At 68.4% G+C, this 13,942-nt stretch overlaps 1 protein-coding gene across 3 annotated transcripts in view; it reads left to right on the forward strand.

Moving 5' to 3' along the window:
- LAMA5 (laminin subunit alpha 5) overlaps positions 1 to 13,942 on the forward strand; it is a 53,325-nt gene that overhangs the window by 37,982 nt on the left and 1,401 nt on the right. For all 3 annotated transcript variants that reach the window (XM_082600326.1, XM_082600327.1, XM_082600325.1), the window contains 41 exons: positions 157 to 301; positions 497 to 637; positions 747 to 908; positions 1,094 to 1,195; positions 1,298 to 1,381; positions 1,971 to 2,201; positions 2,709 to 2,822; positions 3,046 to 3,173; positions 3,400 to 3,480; positions 3,584 to 3,798; positions 4,140 to 4,240; positions 4,474 to 4,654; positions 4,740 to 4,889; positions 5,271 to 5,422; positions 5,502 to 5,612; positions 5,806 to 5,917; positions 6,346 to 6,516; positions 6,692 to 6,888; positions 7,039 to 7,155; positions 7,275 to 7,429; positions 7,716 to 7,857; positions 7,956 to 8,058; positions 8,673 to 8,783; positions 9,609 to 9,788; positions 9,884 to 10,032; positions 10,112 to 10,282; positions 10,382 to 10,518; positions 10,604 to 10,757; positions 10,921 to 11,054; positions 11,128 to 11,290; positions 11,363 to 11,485; positions 11,580 to 11,728; positions 11,823 to 11,955; positions 12,029 to 12,175; positions 12,280 to 12,410; positions 12,506 to 12,670; positions 12,757 to 12,895; positions 12,975 to 13,120; positions 13,203 to 13,395; positions 13,487 to 13,651; positions 13,759 to 13,921. In XM_082600326.1, coding sequence (XP_082456452.1) covers positions 157 to 301; positions 497 to 637; positions 747 to 908; positions 1,094 to 1,195; positions 1,298 to 1,381; positions 1,971 to 2,201; positions 2,709 to 2,822; positions 3,046 to 3,173; positions 3,400 to 3,480; positions 3,584 to 3,798; positions 4,140 to 4,240; positions 4,474 to 4,654; positions 4,740 to 4,889; positions 5,271 to 5,422; positions 5,502 to 5,612; positions 5,806 to 5,917; positions 6,346 to 6,516; positions 6,692 to 6,888; positions 7,039 to 7,155; positions 7,275 to 7,429; positions 7,716 to 7,857; positions 7,956 to 8,058; positions 8,673 to 8,783; positions 9,609 to 9,788; positions 9,884 to 10,032; positions 10,112 to 10,282; positions 10,382 to 10,518; positions 10,604 to 10,757; positions 10,921 to 11,054; positions 11,128 to 11,290; positions 11,363 to 11,485; positions 11,580 to 11,728; positions 11,823 to 11,955; positions 12,029 to 12,175; positions 12,280 to 12,410; positions 12,506 to 12,670; positions 12,757 to 12,895; positions 12,975 to 13,120; positions 13,203 to 13,395; positions 13,487 to 13,651; positions 13,759 to 13,921 — 5,948 coding nt within the window. The remainder of the gene's footprint in view (positions 1 to 156; positions 302 to 496; positions 638 to 746; positions 909 to 1,093; positions 1,196 to 1,297; positions 1,382 to 1,970; positions 2,202 to 2,708; positions 2,823 to 3,045; positions 3,174 to 3,399; positions 3,481 to 3,583; positions 3,799 to 4,139; positions 4,241 to 4,473; positions 4,655 to 4,739; positions 4,890 to 5,270; positions 5,423 to 5,501; positions 5,613 to 5,805; positions 5,918 to 6,345; positions 6,517 to 6,691; positions 6,889 to 7,038; positions 7,156 to 7,274; positions 7,430 to 7,715; positions 7,858 to 7,955; positions 8,059 to 8,672; positions 8,784 to 9,608; positions 9,789 to 9,883; positions 10,033 to 10,111; positions 10,283 to 10,381; positions 10,519 to 10,603; positions 10,758 to 10,920; positions 11,055 to 11,127; positions 11,291 to 11,362; positions 11,486 to 11,579; positions 11,729 to 11,822; positions 11,956 to 12,028; positions 12,176 to 12,279; positions 12,411 to 12,505; positions 12,671 to 12,756; positions 12,896 to 12,974; positions 13,121 to 13,202; positions 13,396 to 13,486; positions 13,652 to 13,758; positions 13,922 to 13,942) is intronic.

Here is a 13,942-nt window from a genome sequence, read left to right on the forward strand (position 1 = left end):
GTCACCTACCACTGAGCCCTGAACCCACCCAGCCCCTGGGAGTGTCCCCGGCGCTCAGGGGGGCACCACCTTGGTGGGGGGCACCTCTGGTCTCCCGTGTCAGTGTGAGGGGCCAGGTGGAGGAGAGGCCTAGCGGCTCCTGAACCCTCATGGCAGGTGCAGACCCAACGTGGCTGGACGCCGCTGTGACACTTGTGCTCCCGGGTTCCACGGCTTCCCCAGCTGCCGCCCCTGTGACTGCCACGAAGCAGGCTCTGCACCTGGAACATGCGACCCCCTCACAGGCCAGTGCTCTTGCAAGGTGAGGGCGGTCTGGGGCCAGACCTGCCGACCCGACCCCACCCCGTCCCTCGTCTCGCCTTCTCAGCGGACCTTCGTTCTCTCTGGGAGGTTGGAGCTTCCTGGCACCTTTGGGACAGTCAGCCCAGTTGTGGGGTGACAGCCAACACGGGCACACGGCTGACCGCCCTGCCCTGTCGTGCCCTCCTGCCCCCAGGAGAACGTGCAGGGCCCGCGGTGTGACCAGTGCCGCCTTGGGACATTCTCCCTGGACACTGCCAACCCCAAAGGCTGCACCCGCTGCTTCTGCTTCGGGGCCACGGATCGCTGCCGGAGCTCAGCCTACGCCCGCCGGGAGGTGTGCGGGCAGGACGGGAGGGGACTCAGGGAGGGGGTCTGAGACGTAGGAAGTGGCCCTGTGATACACGAGGGCATGCGCCTGTGTTACCCACCCACGTGCCCTGCAGTTCGTGGACATGGAGGGCTGGACGCTGCTGAGTGGTGACCGGCAGGTGGTGCCCCACGAATGGCAGGCGGAGGCAACACTGCTTCGCGCGGACCTGCGGCGCGTGCCTGAGGCCTTCCCTGAGCTATACTGGCAGGCCCCACCCTCCTACCTGGGGGACCGGGTGAGCAGGCCGATCGGCCCCCGGGAGGGCACCTGGAGGGTGTCCAGGACCTCCTGGAGGCCTGGAGGGGATGGCAGTGAGGATGCTGGTGTCCAGGGAGGGATAGGGTGCCTAGAACCACTGCTGTCGGCTCTGGGCCCATGGACAGGGTCCGGCCAGGTCACATCCCTCTGTCCGGCCTCCAGGTGTCGTCCTACGGCGGGACCCTCCACTACGAACTGCACTCAGAGACCCAGCGGGGAGACGTGTTCATCCCCACGGAGAGCAGGCCGGACGTGGTGCTGCAGGTGGCCCACCGGGTGGTGGGCAAGGGCGGGCAGCGGGCACAGCCGAGCCGGGACCGTGGGCAGCCCGATTCCCGGCCCTCATCCGCCCACACGCCTCCCCAGGGCAACCAGATGAGCATCGCGTTCCTGGAGCCGGTGTACCCGGCTCCCGGCCACGTTCACCGCGGGGCGCTGCAGCTGGTGGAGGTGAGCGGCCGTCTCTGGCCCCCAAGGCTGCAGGGGCTGCTCTCCGTGTCAGAAAACAGGGCCCGGGAGCGGGCGGGACCCTCGTCAGCACGCCTATTTTCTAGTTGCCCGTGGGGGTAACGCTCCTGGGCCGAGTGCTGGCTTGCAAACCCCTGATCCCTGATGGGTGAGCAGCTCCTCCGATGCCTGGCCCTGGGGTTCCCTCTGCAAGCCACCAGCCTGTGGCTTTCGTCCATTTCCTTTCCGAGGGGTTTCGTGTTATTCTCGATGTTCACCCTGCATCCTGGCTTTAGAGCTGCGATCGTCTTCTCTTGGTCTGTACTCTTGTAGTCTGTGTGTCTTTCTGTAAGATCTTTTCTCATGAACAGACGTTCTCGCATCTGATATACTCACGTCGTTCACTTTTCATTCACAGTTAGTGTTTGCGTGTGTTTAAGTCTTTGCCTCTCAGATCAGAAGTCACTCACCTGTACCTCGTGTCCCCCACCACGTGCCCTGCATGCCCCCATCCCCCCCAGGAGGGTCTGTCCTGGGTTCCTGCCGCGCCCCATTGCGGCGGCCACACTAAGGCCCTGTCGTGGCCGCGCAGGGCAATTTCCGGCACGTGGAGACCCGCAGCCCTGTGTCCCGCGAGGAGCTCATGATGGTGCTGGCTGGCCTGGAGCAGCTGCACATCCGCGCCCTCTTCTCACAGACCTCCTCGGCCATCTCCCTGCGCAGGGTGGCGCTGGAGGTGGCCAGCGAGGTGGGCGGGGGACCTCCGGCCAGCAATGTGGAGCTGTGCATGTGCCCTGCCAACTACCGCGGGGACTCATGCCAGGTGAGGTGGCGGGGACAGGCACCAGGCTGCCGGGCTGTCCCGTGCACGCACATCCACCCTCCCCCGAGCGTCCACGCCTGGCCTCCGTATCCGTCTCCCCCCACCCCTCCTCCTACCAGCTGGGTGTCACGCTCCCGGCAGCTGACCTTCCCACCACAGGCTGAGCCGGCCGCTTGCTCATCCGTCTGCTAATCCACTGTCACCTGCCCCCTGCCCGGCCCCCCGTGCACACAGCTGCTCTGCATCTGTTCAGTGCCCAGTCCGTCCCACATCCACGGTTTACCCAGACAGCATCCACCGAACCCCCCTCCCCTCCCTCCACCTGCTTGGAAGAGGTGTTTGGAGGAGAACAGGAGGTGGTCCCCTGAGCCCGAGGCCTCTGTGTGGCTTTGTGGGCTGTGACTTTGTGCCTTCAGCGGTCAGGCTCAGGAGCGTGGTCCCCGGCCTGCCCCCGTACCAGGCTGGCCCTGCCTCCTTCCCTGACCGCTGATGCCCACCCGCCCCCAGGAATGTGCCCCTGGCTACTACCGGGACGTCAAAGGTCTCTTCTTGGGTCGCTGCATCCCCTGTCAGTGCCACGGCCACTCAGACCGCTGCCTCCCTGGCTCGGGTGTCTGCGTGGTGAGTGGGGCCCTGCAGAGGAGGGCAGCCACCAGAGGCGCAGGGAAGGGAAGACCAGGGGCCCTTTGGTCAGTAGTTACGGGTTCGCTGAGGTCTGGGGGAGGGGAGGTGCCCTGGGCAGGGCACCCGCTGGCAGTGGGCGGAGTCCTGCAGGGTGGGGGTGGGCGAGCTGGCGGGAAGTGAGGCCTCCACTGTCGGTGCTGATCTGTTCCCTCTGCCCCAGGGCTGCCAGCACAACACCGAGGGTGACCACTGCGAGCGCTGCCAGGCCGGTTTCGTGCGCGGTGGATCTGAGGACCCTGCGGGCCCCTGCATCAGCTGCCCTTGCCCCCTGGCTGTGCCTTCCAACAAGTAAGCTGGGCCAGCCCCTCCAGGGCCCCGACCATTGACTGGTGGACCAAAGTCCTTAAAGACCCGGAATGGAATACCACCACCCCCTACCTGGTTGGGTCAGCACTGCCTTCTGTGGAGGTCGGGGCATCCGGGGTGGGCCCATGATGTGGGGACCCCCCACCCCGGCTTACCTGGTGCTCACCTGGAGCGTGCTGCGGTGTAACGACCAGCTCCGTCTCTGCAGCTTCGCCACGGGCTGCATCCTGCGAGGTGGCCGCACCCAGTGTCTCTGCAAACCCGGCTATGCCGGGGCCTCCTGCGAGCGGTGAGCTGGGCGGGCGGGTGCCTGAGTGGGGCGGGGTCTGCATGCATGGCCCCGGGGGCGCTGCGTTGCCTGCCAGCACCAGCCCCTGACCCCGCCCCGCCAGGTGCGCACCTGGCTTCTTCGGGAACCCCCTGGTGCTGGGCAGCTCGTGCCAGCCCTGTGACTGCAGCGGCAATGGCGACCCCAACATGCTCTTCAGCGACTGCGACCCCCTGACGGGCGCCTGCCGCGGCTGCCTGCGCCACACCACCGGGCCCCGCTGCGAGAGCTGCGCCCCCGGCTTCTACGGCAACGCCCTGCTGCCCGGCAACTGCACCCGTAGGCAGGGAGGGTGGGGCTGAGGGGCCTCTGGGTGTCCCCCCCGGAGCAGGCTGTGTCCTGGGCCGGGCCCAGCGTGGACAGGGTGGGCCCGGCCAGGTCCCCAGGACTCACGGTCAGGCGACCCCACGGCCAGACCGGGGGTCATTTGGGGACTCTGGCCTCTCCTGAGGGAGGGCACCCCACGAGGGCTCTGGCAGGTCCTCTGGTCTGGACCTAGGTGGAGCAGGGAGGTGATGAAAAGTGAGGGTCTGAGTAGGTGCCCGGTGAGGGCTTCCCAGGATGGGCGGGAAGAGGCCGGGGTGGGGGTCAGGGCTACCGTCACTGCCACCCTTCTGCAGGGTGTGACTGCTCCCCATGTGGGACGGAGGCCTGCGACCCCCACAGCGGGCATTGCCTGTGCAAAGTGGGTGTGACCGGTCAGCACTGCGACCGCTGTCAGGTAGAGCCGCCTCGGTGGGGCGGGGCCTTGGTTTTATGGGTGGGGCCTCGGTGTGGGGGTGGGGCTTTGTGGCTTAGGGGCGGGGCCTTGGTGTAGGGGAGGGGCTTGGGGCCAGAGGGGTTGGGTATGGGTGTAGGGGCAGGACGTCACGGCTGGAGGAGCAGGCTCTCAGGGCTGAAGGAAGCTGGGTCTTAAGAGCTGGGCAGAGCCCTGACTGCAGTTTGTGCCCCCAGGAAGGACACTTCGGCTTTGAGGGCTGCGGGGGCTGCCGCCCATGTGCCTGTGGACCAGCTGCCGAGGGCTCCGAGTGCCACCCCCAGAGTGGGCAGTGCCACTGCCGGCCAGGGACTGGGGGTCCCCAGTGCCGCGAGTGTGCCCCCGGCCACTGGGGGCTCCCTGAGCAGGGCTGCAGGCGTGAGTGCGGGCCGGCGGGGCACCTCGGGGCAGCGAGTACCCCAGGGCCCTCAGCCGGCCACTCACCCCACCCCTCCCACTCCAGGCTGCCAGTGCCAGGGTGGCCACTGTGACGTGCACACGGGCCACTGCACGTGCCCCCAGGGGCTCAGTGGGGAGCGCTGTGACACCTGCAGCCACCAACACCAGGTGCCCATGCCAGGAGGGCCTGGGGGCCACGGCGTGCACTGCGAAGGTGTGTCCCTGCCCTGCCCACTGCCCCCAGCCGCCTGACCACACCCGCCTCCCCCGACCCTCCCAACTCCATCTGGGATGGTGCCGGTCCCAGTCCCATGCTGACTTGGTGACCCCGACGTTCACCTCCACTTCCAGATCAGTTCTCTGGTCCCAGCTCTCCTTCTCAGTTTTCTGAGAGACTCCACGGCTGTCCTCCTGTTGACCCTGAGACCCCCACGCTGACCTCTGACACCCACTAACCTCATCACCCTCAGCCCAGCTCAGTACCCCGTTCCATCTCCGCAACCCCTAGTGACTCACTTCTAGCTCACCGACCCCATGACTCCCCGGTGGCCTCAGGCCCCCCCTCACCCCATGCCCACCTGCCCCCTGCCTGCAGTGTGTGACCACTGTGTGGTCTTGCTCCTGGACGACCTGGAGCGGGCCAGCGCCTTCCTCCCCGCCATCTGGGAGCAGCTGCATGGCATCAACGCCAGCTCCATGGTCTGGGCCCAGTTGCACAGGCTGAACGCCTCCATCGCCGACCTGCAGGTACTGCCCGGCCCGGCTCGGCCCGGCCCCCCAGCCTCCCCTTCCCAGGTCGCAGGCTCTCACCTTCCCCTCCCTGCAGAGCCAGCTCCGGAAACCGCCTGGCCCCCGTCATGAGACTGCACAGCAGCTGGAGGCACTGGAACGACAGACCTCAAGCCTCGGGCAGGACGTGCAGCAGCTGGACGGCCAGGCAGGCGCTTGGGGAGCCCTGGCCCGGAACCCACCCCCTGGAATGCTCCTCCTCCAGGAAAGCCCTTCCCCGGGACTGCTTTCTCTCAGCAGGCCCCTCCCCAAGAGGCCTCTCTCCCCAGGCCCCAAACCATCCAGCATCACCCCTGACCTGCAGCTCAGGCTCGAGGCCTGATGGGGTGCTTCATCCACAGGCCACAGGGACCCGAGCCCAGGCCGGCCAGCTTCTGGACAGCACCGAGGCCACGCTGGGCCGGGCACAGACGCTGCTGGCAGCCGTCCGGGCTGTGGACCGTGCCCTGAACGGTAGGAGCTGGCCCACCTGGGCAGGGCAGGGAGAGTCAGGGCAGGGGGCGTGCCTCCAGGGGGCTTGGAGGGTCTGGGCTGGGAGGTGGGGGCACGTGGGAGGTGGGGGGCACGTGGGAGGTGGGGGGCACGTGGGCCCCGCAAGACGGGCCAGTGCCCCCACCCACGGGCTGAGCAGACGGCAGTGGTGGGGATACTGGGGGGGTGCCCTGGGAGGTGATGGGGTTGTGTGCGAGAGGGCCGGGCAGGCGTGCAAGTCGCGGCCTGGAGCCAGGAGATCTGGGGGCCATCCAGGGCACGCCGGGTTACACGGGGGTTGTCTGAAGATGCTTGGCTGGGCATTTCTGGCTCGGAAGCTAGTGGCAGAGGTGTGCCTGGGCAGCAGGCCAGCCCTGGGCCCTGACAGCCCGCTCCCCAAACCCCCACAGAGCTCGAGTCCCAGACGGACCGCCTGTCACCAGCCAACGCCTCAGCCCTATCGGGTGAGCAGCTGCGCCGGACACTGGCCGAGGTGGAACGGCTGCTCCAGGAGATGCGGGCCCGTGACCTGGGGGTTCCGCGAGCAGCTGCTGAGGCCGAGCTGGGGGAGGCCCAGAGACGTGAGTGGTGTCAGCCCCGGCAAGGCAGAGATGGGAGGGGTGAGGACCCGGCTGGGGGCTCTGGGGCTGAGGTCAGCCTGGAGTGGCATCCCGTCAGCTTGGGAGGGTGGATGGGGACTGGCAGGCACTGGGAGTCACTGCCCAAGTGACCGTTCCTACACTGGGCCTTGGGCAGTGCTGGCCCGTGTGCAGGAGCAGCTGACCAGGCGCTGGGAGAGGAACCAGGCGCTGGTAGCACGCACCCGAGACCAGCTGGCCCAGCACGAGGCCGGACTCATGGACCTGCGGGAAGCCCTGAACAGGGCGGTGGGCACGACACGAGAGGCGGAGGAGCTCAACAGCCGCAACCAGGAGCAGCTGGAGGAAGCCCTGGTAGGAAGCCTGCCCCATAGCCCCCAGCCCTGCCCCTCCCCCTCCCCTCTCACCCTCATACTCATCAGCCGCTACCCTGTCACCCCACCCCCTTATTTTCCTGCCTCATCCTTGTCCTGTCACCTCCTCCTCACTCCCCATCGTCTCCAGCAACGGAAACAGGAGCTGTTGCGGGACAACGCCACTCTGGGGGCCACTCTACAGGCCGCCAGAGACACCCTGGTCCGGCTCACTGAGCTTCTGCACGGCATGGACCAGGCCAAGGAGGTGAACGCCCCCCCGCTCCCAAAGGGCTGCACGCTGGGCGGGGGCAGGCACTCCCAGATCAGGTGGGGGTGAGTAGGGGATGGGGACGAGGGTGCCCCCCTAACTCACCCACCCCCCAGGAGTACGAGCACCTTGCTGCCAGCCTGGATGGGGCCCGGACGCCACTACTCGAGAAGATGCGGGCCTTCTCCCCGGCGAGCAGCAAGGTGGACCTGGTGGAGGCCGCCGAGGCCCACGCGTGGCAGCTGGACCAGCTGGCGCTCAACCTTTCCAAGTACGGGGCCCAAAGAGGGTAACCGGGGTGGGTGCAGTCGGGGCCTGGAAGTGGTATAGCTGGTCTGGGAGGGCTCTTAGAAGGAGAGGCCGGTGTCCCTGCAGGGGCTGGGCAGAAGTCTGGGCCCAGGGTGGCAGGAAGAAGCAGGATAGGCACACAGGGCGGTGCAAGGCCGGGCGTCCAGAGCCGCGAGGCAGGCCATCCCAGCAGCCAGGCAGGCGGAGGCCCGCGAGGTGGGCGGACCCCCCCACCCACACCCTGGGATCCTCCCCGCTTCCCCTCACAGCATCATCCAGGGAGTCAACCAGGACCGCTTCATCCAGCGGGCCGTCGAGGCCGCCAATGCCTACAGCAGCATTCTGCAAGCCGTGCGGGCCGCCGAGGGTGCCGCCGGCCAGGCGCAGCAGCAGGCGAGCCGTACATGGGCGGTGAGGCCCTGACGCCCCCCACAGCCCCGGCGGGAGCCCCTGTTCCCTTGCAGCTCCACCGGGCAGGTGTGAACTGCATCTTGTTTCTGTGTCTACAGGTGGTCGTGCAGCGGGGCCTGGCGCCCCGAGCCCGGAAGCTGCTGGCAGACAGCAGTGCCCTGGAGGAGGCTGTCCTTGGGGAGCAGCGGAGGCTGGGCCTTGGTGAGTGCCGGGTCCAGCTGCGTGTCCGGGCTCTGTGGGGACCCTCGCCTTCCGGCCATGTGGGTCGTCACCGTGTGGATCAGGGTCACGGCTGCCCTCTGTGGGAATTTTCCCCACTGCTCGGCAAGTGCATCCCTGGGAGCGCTGCGAAGGCCCACCACCCACCCTGGCTTCGTGACAGGCCCCCAGGATGTGGAAGGGCCTCGCGAAGGGGCCGTGGGGACTGGCTGATGGTTTTCCTGCTGTCCTGGCTGAGGGCTGTGTGCGTGCCAGGCCGTCGAGGAGGAGCAGGTGGGGAGCGGGGAGTGGGGTGCACCCTCTGCTGCTAGCACCTCAGGGCACTGGTGGCCATGAGCAACGGCTCAGCTTTTCTGAGCCTCCATTGTTTCACCTGTAAAATGGGAATAATTGCCTTGGCTGTGGGCCCAGGAGGCTGCCCCAAGACTTGGGTGCCAGTGCCACCCCCTGAGCCGAGGGCCCTTGTGCCAGATGTCTCCGTCTGACTGTGTGCGTGTGAGCCTTAATCCTCCCTGGTCAGGAGGGAGGACTGAAATGGGCTGCGCCTGCACCCTGGGGGCGGGGGCTCCTCGGGACTGAGGCTGCCTGCCCCGCAGCGTGGGCCACCCTCCAGGGCACCGGGACCCAGCTCCGCGACGCCCGGGCCAGGAAGGAACAGCTGGCGGCCCGACTCCAGGAGGTGCAGGCCATGCTGGCTATGGACACAGGTAGGGTGGGTCTCCTTCCTGCCCCTGCCCTCACTGCTTGTCCCCAGAGCTGAAGAGACACCTGCCCGGATAGACATCAGCCAGCCCGCCCAGTAGGCTCTGATGGTGGACATGTTCACACTTGCGCCGTCCGGGGCAGTGGCCGGGGCAGCTGAGGGGGGCCCCTGTGTGGGCAGCTCCAACCCTGGGGACCCTCCCCAGCCCTGGGGATCCGCTTCTGGTCGGAGACAGACGCCAAACGAACGTAGCCCCGGGCAGCAAGTGAAAACTGGAAGGGGCAGGGCGCGCCCAGAGACAGGTGGCACAGGGTAGGCGGGAGTGTGCGGCAGGGACCTGGGGCATCTGGCGGAGGTGGGGAGGGGGGAGGTGGAGGCAGCAGCAGAGGCCGGAGTGGCTGGAGCCGAGGGCTCGGGGGCCGGGGGGCCGGGAGGGCTCGGGGCAGAGGAGGGAGCCCCAACGGCTCGAGAGCCGACCTTCCCCACGAGCCTGGGTTGGGGCCACGGGGACTCTGGGAAGTGGGGGAGGGCTCGGGAGAGATGGCGTTGGCCGGGGTGGGGGGGCCATGTGGGGGCCATGGGGAGGCGGGGCTGAGCCGACAGTGGGTGACGCAGCTGTGGCAAGAGAGGCTGGCACAGGAGGGGCCATCTGGGAGAGGACGGAGGGTGCGTGTCCACCGCCCTGAGGCTCTCACGAGATCGGGGGCGGGGGTGACATCCCTGTTGCTGGTCTTGTCAGGGGGGTCTTAGTGGTCTCCCCAGATGGGGATGAGGCCCCCTGATGGTCCTCGCTTGCCCCCCTGCTGAGCCTGCACACTGCCCGCCACAGATGAGACAAGCAAGAAGATAGCCCACGCCAAGGCTGTGGTCACTGAAGCCCAGGACACGGCCGCCCGCGTGCAGTCCCGGCTTCAAGACATGCAGAAAAACGTGGAGCGGTGGCAGGGACAGTACAAGGGCCTGCAGAGCCAGGACCTGGGCCGGGTGGTGCTCGACGCAGGCCGCTCAGGTGGGCCCTGGCGTGCGGTGCCCTGACAGAGGGCGGGCCGGGGTGGGGAGGCCAGGGGCTCAGGGCTGCCTCCCCCGATCCGCACCCCCATGTAGTGTCCACCCTGGAGAAGACGCTGCCACAGCTGCTGGCCAAGCTGAGCCTCCTGCAGAACCGTGGGACGCACAACGCCAGCCTGGCCCTGTCGGCCAGCATCGGCCGCGTGCGGGAGCTCATTGCCCAGGCCCGGGGTGCTGCCAATAAGGTGGGTGCGAGTGCCAGGGCCAGGTGGGCATCTGGGAGACCAGGAGGCAGACGCTGATGGGCTCTGCGCCCCGCCTCAGGTCAAGGTGCCCATGAAGTTCAACGGTAGCTCAGGGGTGCAGCTGCGCACCCCTCGGGACCTCGCCAGCCTCGCCTCTTACACCGCCCTCAAGTTCTACCTGCAGAGCCCAGAGCTGGCGCCCGGCCAGGTCGCTGGGGACCAGTTTGTGCTGTACATGGGCAGCCGCCAGGTAGCGGGCGGGCTCGGTGGGCTGGGTGGAGTCGGGCGCCAGGCCGGAGTGGGTGGCCCACGCCGGGTCCCTGTCCCTCTGAGTCTCCTGCCGCCACAGGCCACCGGTGACTACATGGGTGTGGCTCTGCGTGGCCAGAAGGTGCACTGGGTGTACCGCCTCGGGGGAGCAGGCCCCACGTCCCTCAGCATCGACGAGGACATCGGGGAACAGTTCGCAGCCGTCAGCATTGACAGGTGGGAGGCCCGGCCCGCACGGTGCTCCCCCCACCGCCAGGCGTGGCCGCGTGGCCACGCCTCCCTCTCTTACCTCTGCCCTCAGGACCCTCCAGTTTGGCCATATGTCTGTCACAGTGGAGAATCAGATGGTCCAAGAGACCAAGGGTGATACAGTGGCTCCTGGGGCCGAAGGGCTGCTCAGTGTGCAGCCTGATGACTTTGTCTTCTACGTGGGAGGCTACCCCGGCAACTTCACGGTGAGCCCGGTGTGGCCTGGGTCCGCGGCCACCCCGCCCTGCACCCCTGTCCCAGGAAGTCCTGCTCAGGGTCTGGCTTCGGTCCGTCGTGCTGTAGCCCAAGTTCCTCCCCTTGGGTCTGTCCTGGGCAGGGAGGCTCCCTGACCGTGCGCTGTGCCCACAGCCCCCCGAACCCCTGCGCTTTCCCGGCTACCGGGGCTGCATCGAGCTGGACACGCTGAACGAAGAGGTGGTCAGTCTCTACAACTTCGAAAAGACCTTCCAGCTGGATACAGCTGTGGATAAGCCTTGTGCACGGTACGTGCGGCCTGAGCCCCCCTCACCGCGGCTCAGCCCGCCCTCGGCTGACCCTGCCCCCTCTGACCCGCAGCTCCAAGTCGACCGGGGACCCGTGGCTCACGGACGGCTCCTACCTGGACGGCTCCGGCTTTGCCCGCATCAGCATGGAGAGCCAGCTGAGCAACACCAAACGCTTCGACCAGGAGCTGCGGCTTGTGTCCTACAGCGGGATCCTCTTCTTCCTGCGGCACCAGGCACGTCCGCAGTCCCAACGGCCCGGCGCGCCAGCCCGCCCGGCCCACGCTGACCCTCCCCTCCCCCGCCAGGACCAGTTCCTGTGCCTGGCCGTGCGGGAAGGCAGCCTCGTGTTTCTCTACGACTTCGGCGCGGGCTTGAAGGAGGCCGACCCGCTGCAGCGCCCGCCGCCTCTGACCACGACCAGCAAGGCGGTAGGGCTGGGCTCGGGGAGGGCCCGGCGTGGGGAGGGGCAAGGGGGCCACAGCTCTCGCCCTGAAGGTACCACCCCATGATGGCGCTCCCCAGGTCCAGGTGTTCTTGCTGGGGGGCAGCCGGAAGCGCGTGCTGGTGCGCGTGGAGAGGACCACGGTGTTCAGCGTGGAGCAGGACAGCACGCTGGAGCTGGCCGATGCCTACTACCTGGGGGGCGTGCCACCCAGCCAGCTGCCCCCGAGGTGAGCCCTGGCCCTGGGGTGGGGTGGGCGTGGCGGGCAGGGCCCGGGAGAGGCCACCCCTGACGCTCGCCCGTCCCGCGGACCGTCCCCGCAGCCTGCGGCGGCTCTTCCCCTCCGGAGGCTCGGTGCGCGGCTGCATCAAGGGCATCAAGGCTCTGGGCAAGTACGTGGATCTCAAGAGGCTGAACACGACGGGCATCAGCTCCGGCTGCACCGCCGACCTGCTGGTGAGCCCCCTCCCTCCCCCAGTTGCGCGCCCTCTCCGGCCGCCACGGGCCCTCACGGTCGCCCTGCCCGCAGGTGGGACGGGCCATGACTTTCCACGGCCACGGCTATCTGCGCCTGGCGCTTCCCAGCAACGCCGTGCCCCTCACGGGCAACGTCTACTCCGGCTTCGGCTTCCGCAGCAGCCAGGACAGCGCTCTGCTCTTCCACCGGGAGTCCCCGGTGCGTCCACCCCGCCACCTCTGGGGCAGCGGGGCGGGGCTGGTGGCCCGAGGGAGGGAGTCTGAGCCCCCGGCCTGGCCCGCTGACCCAGCCACTGTCCCCAGACCGGGCCATGCGAGGTGTCCCTGCAGCAGGGCCACGTGACCCTCCGGCTTGCAAGGACCGAGGTGAAAACGCGACGGGGCTTTGCCGACGGGGCCCCCCATTATGTCACTTTCTACAGCAACGCCACGGGGTGAGTCCGGCTTACCTGGCCTCTCTCCAAGGAGGGGGCGCAGTAGAGCCGGGGGGCGGGGGGCAGGGCGGGGGAAACACTGCTCTCCTTGCCAGGGTCTGGCTCTATGTGGACGACCAGCTTCAGGAGATGAGGCCCCACCGGGGGCCGTGGCCCCAGCCCCAGCCTGAGGGGTCGAGTCAGCTCTTCCTGGGGGGCTTGCCCAAGTCCGACGCCCTCCGTAACTTCAGTGGCTGCATTAGCAACGTTTTCGTGCTGCGGTGAGCTGAGCGGGCCCTGGGAGGGCTGGCGACGACCCGCCGGCCCGGCCCAGCACTGACCCGCACGTACCCCCTGCCCTCCGCAGGCTCCTGGGGCCGCAGCGCGTGCTTGACCTGCAGCAGAACCTGGAGGGCATCAACGTGAGCTCAGGCTGCGTCCCGGCCCCTCGCACCCAGGCCCCAGAGCAGAGCCCGCGAGGACTGCGGGCCACGGTGTCCCAGAAGGTGGGGACATGGGGCTGGGGTAGGCAGAAGGTGGCCTCCATGCATTCCTGCATTCCCTCATCCCCATCCGACCCCCCAGGCCTCCCGCCGCAGCCGGCAGCCCGCCCAGGACGCTTCCTGCTCGCCACCCTGGCCCCGCAGGGCCATACGAGACGCCTACCAGTTTGGGGGTCCCCTGTCCAGTCACCTGGAGTTTGCACACGTCCCGCCCCCCACCCGTGACTGGTAAGGCCAGGGGCGGCGGTGGGGAGAGGGGGCTGCCGGGGGGAGGGGGCAGCCGAGGCTGATGACCCCGCCTGGCTTCCAGGTCGCAGCTGTCCATGCTCATCCGCCCGCACGCCCCCCGAGGGCTCTTGCTCCTCGCTGCCCCTCTGACGGCCAGCAGCCCTTCCCTAGCCCTCCTCCTGAGCCACGGACGCTTTGTCGCTCAGACGGAAGGCCCTGGGCCCCAGCTCCGAGTCCAGAGCCGCCATCGTTCACGGACTGGCCGGTGGCATACAGTGAGGGGCTGGGGGGAGGGGACGCAGGGGCGGGGTAGGGCGGGGCGCTGGCCCTGGGGGCTCCCATCCTGATGTGTCTTCCCACTCCCAGGTGTCTGTGCGTTGGGAGAAGACTCGGATCCAGCTGGTGACGGACGGGGTCTGGGCCCAGAGCCGGGAGGGGACGGGCCGGCGGCACCAGGGGGAGGAAGGCCCCCGGCCACACACTATCTTTGTGGGGGGCCTCCCTGCTGGCGGCCACAGCCCGCAGCTCCCGGTGAGAGCCGCCTCACCCCAGTCTCCCACCCCTGCCCCGCTGGACACTCTCCGCCCTCCTCGGCACCCCAGGCACCTGACCCAGCTCACCCCTCTGTGCCCACACAGGTGGCCATCAGCCGCTCCGGGTTCAGCGGTTGTGTGAAGAGACTGAGGTTGGACGGGCAGCTCCTGGGGGCTCCCACCCGGGTAGTGGGGGCCACACCCTGCTTCTCCGGTCCCGTGGAGAAGGGCCTGTTCTTTGCAGGCAGCGGGGGAGTCATCACTCTAGGTCTGTCCCCTGCTGGCGTCC

The sequence above is a fragment of the Mesoplodon mirus genome (genome assembly GCF_964341445.2).
Source record: "Mesoplodon mirus genome assembly, chromosome: 15".
In the NCBI taxonomy this organism is placed as follows: Eukaryota; Metazoa; Chordata; class Mammalia; order Artiodactyla; family Ziphiidae; genus Mesoplodon; species Mesoplodon mirus.